The 13,336-nt window shown below is 40.3% G+C and overlaps 1 protein-coding gene across 1 annotated transcript in view; it reads left to right on the top strand.

Annotated features, from left to right (window-relative positions):
- Positions 1-13,336, top strand: part of ARHGAP26 (Rho GTPase activating protein 26) — a 552,571-nt gene that overhangs the window by 162,027 nt on the left and 377,208 nt on the right. Inside the window, exons 2-3 of the mRNA XM_044659871.1 lie at positions 8,101-8,196; positions 11,732-11,793. Coding sequence (XP_044515806.1) covers positions 8,101-8,196; positions 11,732-11,793 — 158 coding nt within the window. The remainder of the gene's footprint in view (positions 1-8,100; positions 8,197-11,731; positions 11,794-13,336) is intronic.

Below are 13,336 nucleotides of genomic sequence, written 5' to 3'. Positions count from 1 at the left end.
CCCCTCAATCAGAGTGGATCTCACAAAGGCTTTCTAATTGGCAAAATCTCTTAGAAAATAAACTAGAGATAAGAGTACAAGGCATTCTTCAACTGATAAATGGTCAAAGGATATGAACAGATAGTTTTCAGAAGGAGAAATTAAAACTATTTTTAGTCATATAAATAAATGTTCCAAATCATTATTGATTAGAGATATGAAAATTAAAATAATTCAGAGATACTTCATCACACCTATCAGATTAGCTACCATGACCAAAAAAGGAAAAAAACAAATGTTGGAGGGAAAAAATTGGAGCTGGAGTGGGAAAATTGAGACAGAACTGAACTGATAAAACCATTCTGGAAAGCAATATGGAACCACACTCAAAGGGTCATAAAACTATGCACACCCTTTGACCCAGGAATACCACGACTGGGTCTGTATTGCCAAAGTATCAGAGGTAAGGGAAAAGGACCTACTCATACAAAGATATTCTTAGTGGCTTTTTTTTGTAATGACAAAGAATTGGAAAGCGAAGGGTTGTTCATCACTTGGGGGAATGGATGAACAAGCCATGGTATGTGGTTGTAATGGAATACTATTGTACCATAAGAAACGCTGAACAGAATGAGTTTAAAAAGCCTGGAAAGGGGGTAGCTGGGTGGCTCAGTGGATTGAGAGTCAGACTCAGAGACAGGAGGCCCAAATCTGACCTCAGATACTTCCTAGCTGTGTGACTCTGGGCAAGTCACTTAACCCCCATTGCCTAGCCCTTACCACTCTTCTGCCTTAGAACCAACATACACAGTATTGATTTTAAGATGGAAGGTAAGGGTCTAAAAAAAACAAACATAAATCTGGAAAGACTTAGATGAACTGATTCAAAGTGAAGTGAGCAGAACCTGGAGAACAATGTATACAGTAACAGAAATATTATACTATGATCAACTGTGAAGAACAAAATTAGCCAAGCTAGCTTTCAAGATAACCACAAAGGCCTCATGATAAAAATGCTATTAATAACCAAAGAAGAAACTGTTAGAGCATGGGTACAGATTAGAACATGCTATCTTCCACTTTATTTCCTTCATGAATTTTTTATTGTGTGATATCAGTTTTCTTTCACAATATGAATATAGAAATATAGATTGAATGAAAATATAGGAATAACCTACATCAGACTATTTACTGCCTTGGAGAGGGTAAAGAGAGTAGGGAAGGAGAAGATCAGAATTCTAAAATGTCAGAAAATAATTGTCAAAAATTGTTTTGACATGCAACTGCAAAAATTACTTTAAAAATTAACATATATGTATACATATGTATGTGTATATATGTATATGTATATATATATATATTAATTAGAGGGTTATCTAGGTGGCACAGTGGATAGGGCACCAGACCTGGGAGGATCTGGGTTCAAATTTGACCTCAGATTCTTACTAGTTGTGTGATCTTGGGCAAGTCATTTAACCCCAATTGCCTAGCCTTTGCCACTCTTCTGTCTTAGAATTAATATTAAGGCAGAAGGTAAGGATTTTTTTAAAAAAGGAAGAGAAAATACCCAAGAAACATAGCCTATATTATAATGATTTATAGGGTGTGTGTGTATATTAAATCCATACCATCTTATAGATCATACATGGACTAGTGTGACATAGAAAGAGCTGGCTTTGGAATTAGGGAGACTTGATCTCTGACTTTGTGATCCTGGGAAGGTCACTTAACCTTTTTAAAAAAATTTTTTCATTTTTTCCAGGTTACACATTGGTACAATTTCCCCCTCCCTTTCCTTCCCCTCTTCACAAAACCCTTACCTTTCATCTTAGAATTAATGCTGTGTATTGGTTCCAAGTGGTAAGGGCAAGGCAGTGGTGGGTGGGTGGGGTAATGTGATTTTTCTAGGGTCACAGTTAGAAAGTGTCTGAGGCCAGATTTAAACCTAGGACCTCCTGTCTCTAGGCCTGGTGCTCTTTTCACTGAGCCACCCAGCTGTCCCCTGGTTCAATTTCCAATAATTGTCTTCTGATATTTTGTGATCTGTATTCTCTCCTTTCCTCTTCCCCAAGTTGGCAGGTAAGATGATACAGTATTTCACTATAATTATGTACTGTAATTTGTTTAGCTATTCTTCAATTGATGGACATCCCTTCAGTTTACAGGTCTCTGCCACTACAAAGAGAGCTGCTATAAATATTTTTCCGCTATCTTCTGTCTCTGGGATATAGGCCTAGTAGTGGTATTGCTTGGATCAAAGAATAAGCACAGATTTATGACCCTTTGGGCATGGTTCCAAATTGTTCTCCAGAATGGTTATGTTAGTTCATGGTTCCACCAACAGTATAGTACTGACTTAATTTGTCCACAGTCTTCTCCAAGATCTATCATTTTCCTTTTCTGTTATTAGCCAGTCTTTTAGGTGGTACTTCAGAATTGTTTTAATTTGCATTTCTCTAATAGTGATTTATACCATTTTTCATATGAATAACGATAGTTTTAATTTCTTCATCTGAAAAGTAAGCTTGTTCATATCCTTTCACCATTTGTCAATTGAAGAATTCCTTGTATTATTATAAATTTGACTCAATTCTTTATATATTTGAGAAAGGAGGACTTGGTCAGAGACACTTGATAATAAAGGGAGTTTCCTTTTAGGTAGTGCGATGTACCAATGAAATGATAGATCCAGTCCAAAAACACCACAAAAACTCAAGCAAAATAAACTATGTATGACAATTAGGTAGTGAATCAGATTTCCCATTTCCTTTTCCAACCCTGACCTTCACTCTCTCGTGTTCCCACCTCTCCTCTTCCCAGCCCTGCCCAGCCATTCTCCCCATACCCCAGTCCCCCTCAAACTCTCTAGTGTTGCATATTAGGGGAACTGTGACCCTGCTCTGGACTTTCAAAGTGGTGGGCGAAAGACTGGAGGTTTTTTTGTTTGTTTGTTTGTTTTTGAGCTGTGCCATTTGGATACCAAAGATGTGCCCAGAAAGCAGAAATTTTACACTCTTTGCTCTCCCTCTGGCTGACCATCTCTGTTGAGTGGGGACTTGGGAGCCAGCTACCAGTTCATATGCATAATGGGAAAACATGGTTTGGGATGTTTCCTGTGACTACAAACAGGCTTGACTGATAAGAGAATTAATGGCAAAAAAATAATTCCTAGGAGGCACAGGGGAATAGAGTGCAGGTTGAGAGTTGAGAAGACCTGGAGTAAAATCTAGCCCACACTAACTACTCTGACCTGGTCACTTAATCTCTATTTGTCTCAGTTTCCCCATCTGTAAAAAGGGAGTAAATAATAGCATTTAACTCCTAGGAGTGTTGTGGGTCAAATGAGACAATAATTGTTAGCTATTATTAGTCACTATTATTTTAGAGTCTAAAAATCCCTTTTTATTGATATGGTTTGTTTTTATATTATCTTCTTTTCTAAATGCATCTCTCTGCCACTCAGTGAGCCATTCCTCCAGAGAGGGAGGAGGGAAGGGAAGAGAGAATAGCAATTAAAGAACACTTCTGATGTGTCTGATACTCTATGCAGTGACCCATATCTGTGGCTTCCTACATCTTCAAAGAAAGGAGGGAGGTGTATTTTCTCATCCTTTCTTTTTAGGGTCATGTTAGATATTATAATTACAGAGCATTCAGTTTCATTTTGAAGAAGCTCTTACAAGCTCACTCCGGGAGGATGCTTTATCTTGATTTTAAGATTTTCTGTGAAGGGTGGATCAGTTGGTGGGTCCTTTTTCAGAAGCTAAGCTTCAAGATTGCCTTTCCGTTCTCTTTTCTCCTCTACTTCTTTTTCCTTCTTTTTTCCTTTCCTCCCCTCCCCAACATGAAGTATCCATTCCAAGGCAGAATTTAGGATTAAATGAGTAAAAGACAACTAGAAAGTGTCTTGAGAACAGATTGGAACCCAGGTCCTATCCATATCAAGCCTGACTCTTTATCCACTGAGCTACCTCACTGCCCCATTCTTTGCTTTTCCTTTATATAGTTTTTTTAGATAGCTTTAGTCTTAATATTGAACCCCTTCCCCCATCCAGAAGGAAAGATTTTTTTTAACCATGGCTCATCCAGGGCAGCTGGTATCTCTGCCAGCCACCCAGAGCCCATTGGCTATGTAGTGACAGAGAGGTGTGTGCTCTGTGTTACTGAACAGAGAAATTGAGGTAACTTTTTTGAAACACAGAGCTATCTGTTTCAGACAGGCCCTGTTGAAAACTGTGCATGCTACTAAATGGGTCCCCTGTAAAAAGGCTTCACAAAGTCTCCATTGTTACTGCTCTCATACTGGGTACCCATTGGCAGGTGCTTCTGGCCTCCTAGCTCTTCAGGAGGATTCTGGCCCCTTGCCCAGGCCTGGGTTCCATTTCACTTTATCGCTTGGTGAGGTCCATTGTCCAACTAGAGAGCTTTTGTTTGTGTTTTTCTTTTCCCTTGTGATGGGGAAGCAGAGAAGAGGTAGCTGGAGAGGTGGAAAAATGAATCTTCTTTTACTTTTCTTCTCACAGACTTTCCATTGTGAAGCAAAAACCCCAGGAAACATTTTTCATAAAGTGAGAACCAGTGCAAGTAATACCATATGGGTCAACTCAAGTGGTTTTTCTTTTTCGGTGGTGGTGGTAGTATTAGGATTCACCACCTTTCTTCTTCTGCCTTTACTTATTTTAGTCTCCTTTTTTGCTGGTCAGTTACAGGGCAGTAGAAAATGGTGTTAGGTGTAGAATCAGAGATTCTGGGTTGGAATACTGTCTTCTGTCAATTCCCCCTGGGCTCAAGCATTCTTATCTATAAAATGAAGCTATTGGGTTAGATGCTGTTGATGGTCTCTGCTGTGATTCCAAGATCTTTCTTCCGTAATTCCAACTTCCTTTTGCATCTTCTCCAGGTGTGACTTGTCCCAAGGGCTGGCTGTATTTTTTGAGTGATTATCTCAGCCTAGCTTTGTGAGTTTTGAGAGAATTCATTAAGTTCTCAAACTTCTGTCTTGAGTTGTCTTTGTTTTTTGATGAAGACAATAATGATTTGGCTTAATAAAAAAGTATTGGATGCTTTTCCAGGGTTCCTTTCCCCATTTTTTCCTTTGGGGTTTTGGTGAACCACCTTGACCCAAGATGAAGAAGTTTGGCATTCCTGTGAGTTTAGGGCTGATTTGAGGATATTTCAGTAGCAGACATTGCCTTCATCATTATCAATCACATGACTGATTCCTCAAAATTTAGGAACAACATTTTAAATAGATGCCAAATGCAAAATACTCTCTAAAATATTTGCAACAAAAAATATTCAATACAGAAAAATTTAGCCAAAGAAATTGAAATCTTGTGGAGAGAGGGTAAGGTTCAGTCAGCCTCATCCTGGTTGTGACTGCTTTTGGAGTCATCCTGAAGATTTTCCTCTAACATTCTCATCATTTTACCTTTGAAATACTGCTGGTTGTTTTGCCTGACCCAAATCTCTTTCCACTTCAGTCTATCCTCTACTCAGCTCTCATGATGATTTTCTTGAAGTGCAGATCTTAACTATGTTACTTCCTCCTTTTCCTCAGTAAATCTTAGTGACTCCCTATCACCACCATCATCAAATATATAATTCTGTTTGACCTTCAGATTCCCTTACAACTTCCCTCTGTTTTCCAGTCTTCTTATGCCTTATTATGGTCTGTCCCCTACTTATTCTAGTGACAACTGGTCTCCTTGCTTTTCCTTCATAGTATAAAGAAGAGCTAGCCAAATGTGGGAATACCAGACATTTATTATGCATCTTTTATGTTCAAGGAATTATCCTAGGTCTCAACAGACAAAAACAAAACAATCCCTAATTTTAGGGAGCTTTATAATGTTCTAGGGGTTATAACTCATAAGTAGTTAATTAAACACAAGCTTTTTTTCATTCATGTGGGAGAGAACATGGGAATAACTGCAGACCTCTCTGGACAGAGGAATTCATCCCTGTCTCATTTTTCTAGCGATGGATTGGTGCGCAGTAAGAAGTCCCTGAGGACTGTCTCCCGAGGGTGGTGGCAGCCTTCTCCTGGAGGGTGGCGGGGGTGGGTGGGTTGATGCTCTGGGTTAGCAGCCCTCACCAGGCCTTTAAATCTAATGCCATTTTCCCTCCTCCCCAGAGAAAAGCCAAGAAGGCAATTTGGAGTCATTAGAGGCCTTGGCGGGAAGGCGGCACGGGGCACATATGGGATTGAGCTGGGAAAGTCTGGATCGAGCAAGCTGTCAGCGCAGGTCGTTCAACGTTAGCTCGGGAGGTTTCCGATTCCCAGCAGCAGTGAAGGCGTTGTGAAAGATCATTTGTTTTTATTACTGTATTAAATAGAAGCTTATTTTTTAATCTTCCACAAGGAGCTTGAGTACTTTATAAACACCATATGTGTACATGCGTGCTCTCGTACGGTCCTCGTGGCTTGTACGCGCTCCGGACGCCTCTTGGCGAGAGGGAACCCTGGAGTTCTGGGTCAGAGGAAATGATTTAAATTGACATCTGCCAGGTCCCCTAGAGAAGTCACTCTTGGAGGGAAAAGAGAGTCCCATGTTGTTTTGTTGTTTTTAATGAGGTCACTTAGGGGTCTGTTGCTTCTGTTTTACACTTCAGGAGGAAGAGAAAGTGTGAGGTCACCTGCCACTAGGGTTCATAGCAAATTGACCACATTTAGGAACGAACACGGAGCTTTAACTGCATTTTTTTTTTTTTTGCTTAGATTGGGTGGAAAGATCCACCATTATTATCATCATCATCATCATCATTATTATTATTAAAATATCTTTATCTTCTGTCTTAGAATCAATACTATGTATTGGTTCCAAGGCAGAAGAGCGGTAAGGGTAGGCAATGGGAATTATAGTGATTTGCCCAGTTACACAGCTAGGAAGTGTCTGAACCACCACTATTATTAGAATTAGAAAACTTGGTTTGGAATCTGGGTGTTGCCACGTAGTAACAGGGGACCTGGGGCAAGTCACTCAGACTCTGAGGCTCCTTTTGTTCCTCCACAAAGTAGGGGTAATATTCTTGAGCTCCTTACATTATAGGGCTAAGAACCAAATGAGCTAATGTATGTAAAATTTGTTGACTTTAAAGGTCAGAGCCATGCCAGATCATATTCCTTAGAAGAATAGCTAGGGGAATTGTTCAAATTCAGCAGGCAAGGAACCTTAATTGTAGGACCCAGTGAACGAACATCTTAGGAAGCTTTCCTTCTGGGATTACAATGTATAAACAATTTAAGTACAAGGTTTCAGGAGTGAAAAGCTAGGGGTTCAAGAAAGCCTCCATAATGATTGAGGTGGTCCTTACCATGCTGCATGATAGCCACAGCCTGAAATCTGCTAAGAATTCTGGTGGAGATAAGGAGAGAGGTGCATTTGGGCATGAGGCACAGTGTGAATAAAGGTTCGAAAGTGGGAGCTGGGATGTCAAATCCAGGAAATGGTAAGTAGGTCTAAGATAGCTGAAACAGAGAGGGAAAAAGGTATGAAATAAATCTGGAAAAAGCAGATTAGAGCCAAACTATGAAAGGCTTTCTAAATGCTAGTCTGAAAGGTTTCCATTTTATAAAGTTCCACTGAAGATTCTTAAGTGTTAGAGATGTTAGAAAGATCATTTTGGTGGAATTATTATTCTGTAGGAAATGGAAGAGATTGGAAGCAGAGTTACCAAGTAGACTCTTGTTAAGTCCACATGAGAAGTGACAGGGGCTCCAACTAGCGTACCAGTGTGATGACTGTTTTAAGCGGGGAGAAGAAGAAACAAGAGAGGATGTGAACATAATTGATGGCAACAGATTATATATGGACTGAGAGTTGAGAATAACCTCACGGTTGCTAACCTGGTTGGTTGACTGAAAGGATGGCGGTGCTTTCAACTGAGGCAGAGAATTTTGGAGGAGTGAAAGTGTTAGAAGGGAATATAGTGAGTTCCATTTTGGACATGCTAAGTTTGAGGTGTCTAATTTGTAAAAAACACACAGCCAAACCCCTCTGTGGGAAGCTCCTTATTGTGCTAAGTGAGAACCTCTTTCCATAAAATAATTGACAGCTGTTAATAAGTAAAAAAACATTCCTTCATATACGTATTTCTTTTTCTCCTCTTTCTTGATAGATTTGTCTTCTGCCAAGCGGAAATTTGCTGATTCTCTAAATGAATTTAAATTCCAATGCATAGGAGATGCAGAGACAGATGATGAAATGTGCATAGGTAAGTTGGGAAACTGGAAAGCTTAGAAAAGAGCTGACATGCTTTTTTTAGGGAATCCATAGGCATCCTTTTATTTTATTTTATTTTTTAATTTTTTAAACTCTTACCTCCTGCCTTAGAATCAATAGTGTGTATTGGTTCCAAGGCAGAAGAGAGGTAAGGGCTAGGCAGTGGGGGTTAAGTGATTGGCCCAGGGTCACACAGCTAAGAGGTGTCTGAGGCCAGATTTGACCCTTGGACCTCCCATCTCTAGGCCTGGCTCTCAATCCACTGAGGCACCCAGTTGCCCCCATAGGCATCCTTTCTGAGAAAGTATATATGACCATGAATATTTTACTTTTCACATTTAGTACATTCATAGATTGTTGAAGCTGAGTGGCTTCTTTGAGATTATCTAGTTCAGAAGCATGGGAAATAAATAAATAAACAAACAAATAAGTGAATGAATGAATGAAATACATAAAATAAATACAATAAATAACAATACAATAAACATATCAATAAATAAAATACATACAAACAAACAAACAAATAATGTAATAATAATGCACAATAAATAAAATACAACACAACATAGTGTTGGAGTACCTCAGTGGTGCAGTGAATAGAATGCCTGGCCTGGAGTCACAAAGACCTGAGTTCACATCTTGGCCATAAGTGCAGTGAGGTGACCCAGTGGATAGAGTGCCAGGCCTGGAGTCAGGGAAATATCTACTCGTTCAAGTTCAAAGCTGGTCTCAGGCAATTTCTAGTTGTGTGACCCTGAGCAAGGCACTTAATTCCTGTTTGCCTCAGTTTCCTCCTTTGTAAAATGAGCTGGAGAAAGAAATAGCAAACCATTCCAGTCTCTTCTCCAAGAAACCCAAATTGAAGTCATAGAGTCAGTCATGACTGAAATGATTAAAAAACAACAGTGTGTTAATTTGTGTTTTTCTAAGACAGTACGTGGACAGCAGGGATCTCTTTCTATTTGAGTTTGATATCCCTGATCTAGTCCAATCCCCATCTCATTTCATATAAGAGAGAAATGAGACCCTGTTAGAAGGACTTGTCCGTCCCAAAGTCACTCAGCAAGCTGCTGGGAGAGTTGTGAGGAAAGGGAAAATGCAAGGAGATCTAAATATAAAAGTTTGCATGGAATTGAAAGGTCAGTGGGTCTGGGACAGGTAGAGATTTATTAGGTATAGGGAAATTCCTAGCCCTCCATCCTTACCCAGTCCTAACTATCACCTGCAATAAACCTGTTGTTGTTGAGAGCTACTGGTTGGATTGAGTTTTGAAGAGTCTCAGGGCTGAGAGAAGCCGTCTTGCTCTCTGTGCCTGGGAGGAGTCATCACCAACAGACTTGGGCTTCACCAATCTACCAGTCAAAATACAATCTTACAGTTGAGAATTGAATCTGAGTGTCTCTTGGACCCATGACAGCTATAGGCAGCTGAGAGGCCTCCCAGCACAATACAACAATGAGTCAGGAAATCAGACTCCTTGTGGAGGGCATAGGGCGGCTCTCGGTTGTACTGGGAGGCCTCTCAGCTGCCTGTAGCTGTCACGAGTCCAGAGGAACATGTCCGCAGGCCCATGATTGGACTGAGCCTTGAGTATCTTGAAACTGGGACCCAGGCGATTGTATTTATGATTCTTTAGTCTGGAGAGTTCTGTGCCTTTTTTTTTTTTCCCTTTCCTCCTGGTTCTGCTCAATCACAACCCTGGAGCTTACAGGGGAGCTAAAAACAAGCAAATAAATAAATACATACATACATACAAAGAAATACCTGTAGACTGAGAAGGCGGAAGAGAGATGAGTTCAGTAAGACACTTGTGCCACTTCGGCTCACCGTATACCGCCCGTGCTTCTGTGTTGGCTGACAACGTTGAGGGAGTGTGGTCTAGCTTTAGGAGTACTTGATTCCAAGACGGGAGGACAGGGATTCAGAACCTGTCTCTGATAGCTCACTAGCTTTGTGACCATAGAGGGACGAGTCAGAAAGACTTCTGAAGGCCTCACTTCCCTCCTTTATAGAATAGAGATAATCTGCCTGGAATACCCACTTCACAGTATTTTTATGAGAACTACTTATGTTTACAGTAAATATAAATTGTTTTTTTACCTATTATTACCAATGCTACTGTTATTACCAAAGTGGTTAGATGAACAGGGGTAGAAAAATAAAGAAATGGTATTTTTCTGGGGTACCATCATTGCTATCACCCCCAAAACAAAAAATATGGGGAGAAAAAAGCAAAAAAAGCAACACAACCCATTTCAAAGACTAGACTATAGAATCCATGTAAAGAAACTTCAAATTTCAAGTTAAATTAGCCCCCAGTTCTGCAAATTGACCTTAAGGACAGGTACACCCACCTGCATATGTACTTTATGGATGATAGTGATGACGTTCTATTCTGCATTCCATGCATTCATCCAGGACTTGATATATCTTTCACGGATCTAAGAGAAAGTTGGATTCAAAGTTCAGCTTCCTCAGCAACTTGCTAAGTGACTTTGGGACAAGCCCCTCAAACTCTTTTTTTATTTGAAACATTTTATTTAATTGATTAATTTAGAATATTTTTCCATGGTTACATGATTCATGTTCTTTTCCTCCCCTCCTCTCACCCCTCTTTCGTAGTGTAGCCATTGAGCAATTTCACTGGGTTTTATATCAAACTCTTTTAAAAAAATATTTTTTTTTTATTTTTAAACCCTTAGCTTCTGTCCTAGAATCATACTGTGTATAGGTTCTAAGGCAGAAGACTGGTAAGGGCCAGATCATAGGAGTTAAGTGACTTGCCCAGGATCACATAGCTAGGAAGTGTCTGAGGTCACATTTGAACCCAGGACCTCCCGTCTCTAGGCCAGGCTCTCCATCAACTGAGCCACCCAGCTGCCCCCCCCCCCCCAAACTCTTGAATCTCATTTCTCCCATGTGTGAAATGAGGTGGGGGTAGAGTTATAGAAATTACTGGCTGGCTGTGTCATGAGATATGCGGGACAGCCAGTGGTGTGGCTTCCCTTGTTGGGATGCTTCCTTAGTTGGTGTGATTGCTGAAGGAAAAGGCAAAGTTCCTGACAATATTAGAATTAGCTGAGGCTGACAACAAAGGGTTGAGGAGGTCATTTTCCGGGCAGGAAATCTTTGAACTCCAAAGCATAACTGCCTTCTCTCCAGCCAACTTCTCAGTGTTCTTATGTCTTTCATACGAACCCCCTCCTCACTGAGATCTCATGGTCTCCTCCTTTCTCCACTCCCAGGTCCCTGTACTCCCGGGGATAGTCACATCTTTTCCTTGAGAAAATCCTCCACAAAAGGCCACAAGGTTGTTGCATAGGACAAAAATACATTTCTAGATCATTTTTAATGGCCACTGATTAAGGAAAAAATCAGCCTGGGGAAGGGACTGGCTTTTGACCTCTGGACTCAGTTGGAGGGTGGATCCCTTGGGGGGAATAAATGAACAAAGAAAGGGAGTGGATAGCAGAGAATGTTGAAAACTCATTTCCTTCCTTGTCATCCCATCCTTCTTTCTTTTTCAGCAAGGTCTTTGCAAGAGTTTGCTACTGTTCTCAGGAATCTTGAAGATGAGCGGATACGGATGGTAGGTATGACTGTGGTGATGATATCATGGTGATACCATTTTCTCATGAGATGGATAATTGTGCGGGTTGTCTCTCCCATGAGAACATAAATTCTTAGAAATAATTTCATCTTGGTCTTTGTAGTGAAAAAGAAAAGATAATATGGAAAGGCCAAGGTGGATTAATGGTGAAAATCCACCTAGGAAACTTTTCTTGGGCCAGTGTAAGATTAAAAATTAATATCCGAATACTCCAAGTATTATATTTAATAAACTTATTAATAATAATTCAAAACAAGAGAAAAGTAAAAAGCTAGAGCAAAGAGGGAGCCAACCCAGCCGCGGTCAGGAGGGAAGAAAGTGAGAGGTGGAGTTACACAACTATATACAAAATGTGAACACGCAACTTGGGGGACGAAAAGGAAAGGGATGCTGGGTAATATAGTCCAAGGTTTCTCATTATACACCAGTGAGTGCAAAACACCGAGAGACTCTCTTTAGAAAAACACACTATTTCTGTTTACTTGTAGATTAAGGATAGAAAATCGATAAACAAGATAAGGTGTCCCTAATACTAAGATTTAACTCTCCAACCTAGCTGTTTACGCTTTTCTCATGAGAGAGCTCTTCAGGTCTTCCAAAACTTTCTACCAGCTCTCCCTGTTCTAGCTAAGAAACCCCCAAAATCTACCTAACTACTTAGACTTAATTCCCAGACTGTTGTTCAGTTAACCCTCAAGATTGTCTCCAAAAAAAAGCCATTGAGAATGGACTCAAAACTGGCTCAGTCCTTCCCCAAAGGTGGGGTTGGCTCCTGAGGTAAAAACCCCAAAGCCCAAATGCTAGAATCTTGGCCAAATTGTCAAACAGCAGAGAAGCTAGATGGCTTTCATGATGTTATCCAGTAGCAGGAACCTCCCACTCTTCTCCAAGCAGGCAGATAGAGGATAGCAAACCAGAGCCGCTGCTTCTCTTCAGCTTAAAGGCCAGAAGCAAATGTAATAACAGTTTTTCTCACAAGTCCCTCCTCAGTAACCCTCATATTCCAGAATCTTTTCCAGGGTCCGTGGCTAAACTTTTCCTCAGTCTTTTTGGAGACAATTTGCTCTTTCTCTTATCCCCTTATAACTCTATTCCTACAGTAGCACATAGTAGGTTGCTTAAGAAATGCTGATTGAATGGATTAATGTGTACCTGCAGGTGTTAGGAAAGTAGGGCTTTACTCCTGGTTTTCTGTTGATTTGAGTATGGAACTTAGTTTAAAGTCATGGTGTCAATTCTGTCATGTTCTAATACAGTGTATTTCAGAGCAATAATCATTTATTAATGTGGTAGGTGCTTAGAATGCAAAAAAAAAAAAAAAAAGTAAAATCAGTCCCTGACTTTAAGGACTGTGGCCTCTTGGAATGAGGGGCTGGAGCTGAGGAGAAGAAAGAGATCCAGCATATAAAGAGGTTAGGATACACAGGATAATTTGAAGGAGGGCAAACATAAAATTAGGAGAAATGGAAAAGGCTCCTAGTAGGATTTGACATGAGAAGAGACCCCTTGAATGAAGTGAATT

Source organism: Gracilinanus agilis, chromosome 2 (genome assembly GCF_016433145.1).
Source record: "Gracilinanus agilis isolate LMUSP501 chromosome 2, AgileGrace, whole genome shotgun sequence".
In the NCBI taxonomy this organism is placed as follows: domain Eukaryota; kingdom Metazoa; phylum Chordata; class Mammalia; order Didelphimorphia; family Didelphidae; genus Gracilinanus; species Gracilinanus agilis.
This window is presented reverse-complemented; position numbering and strand designations above follow the sequence as displayed.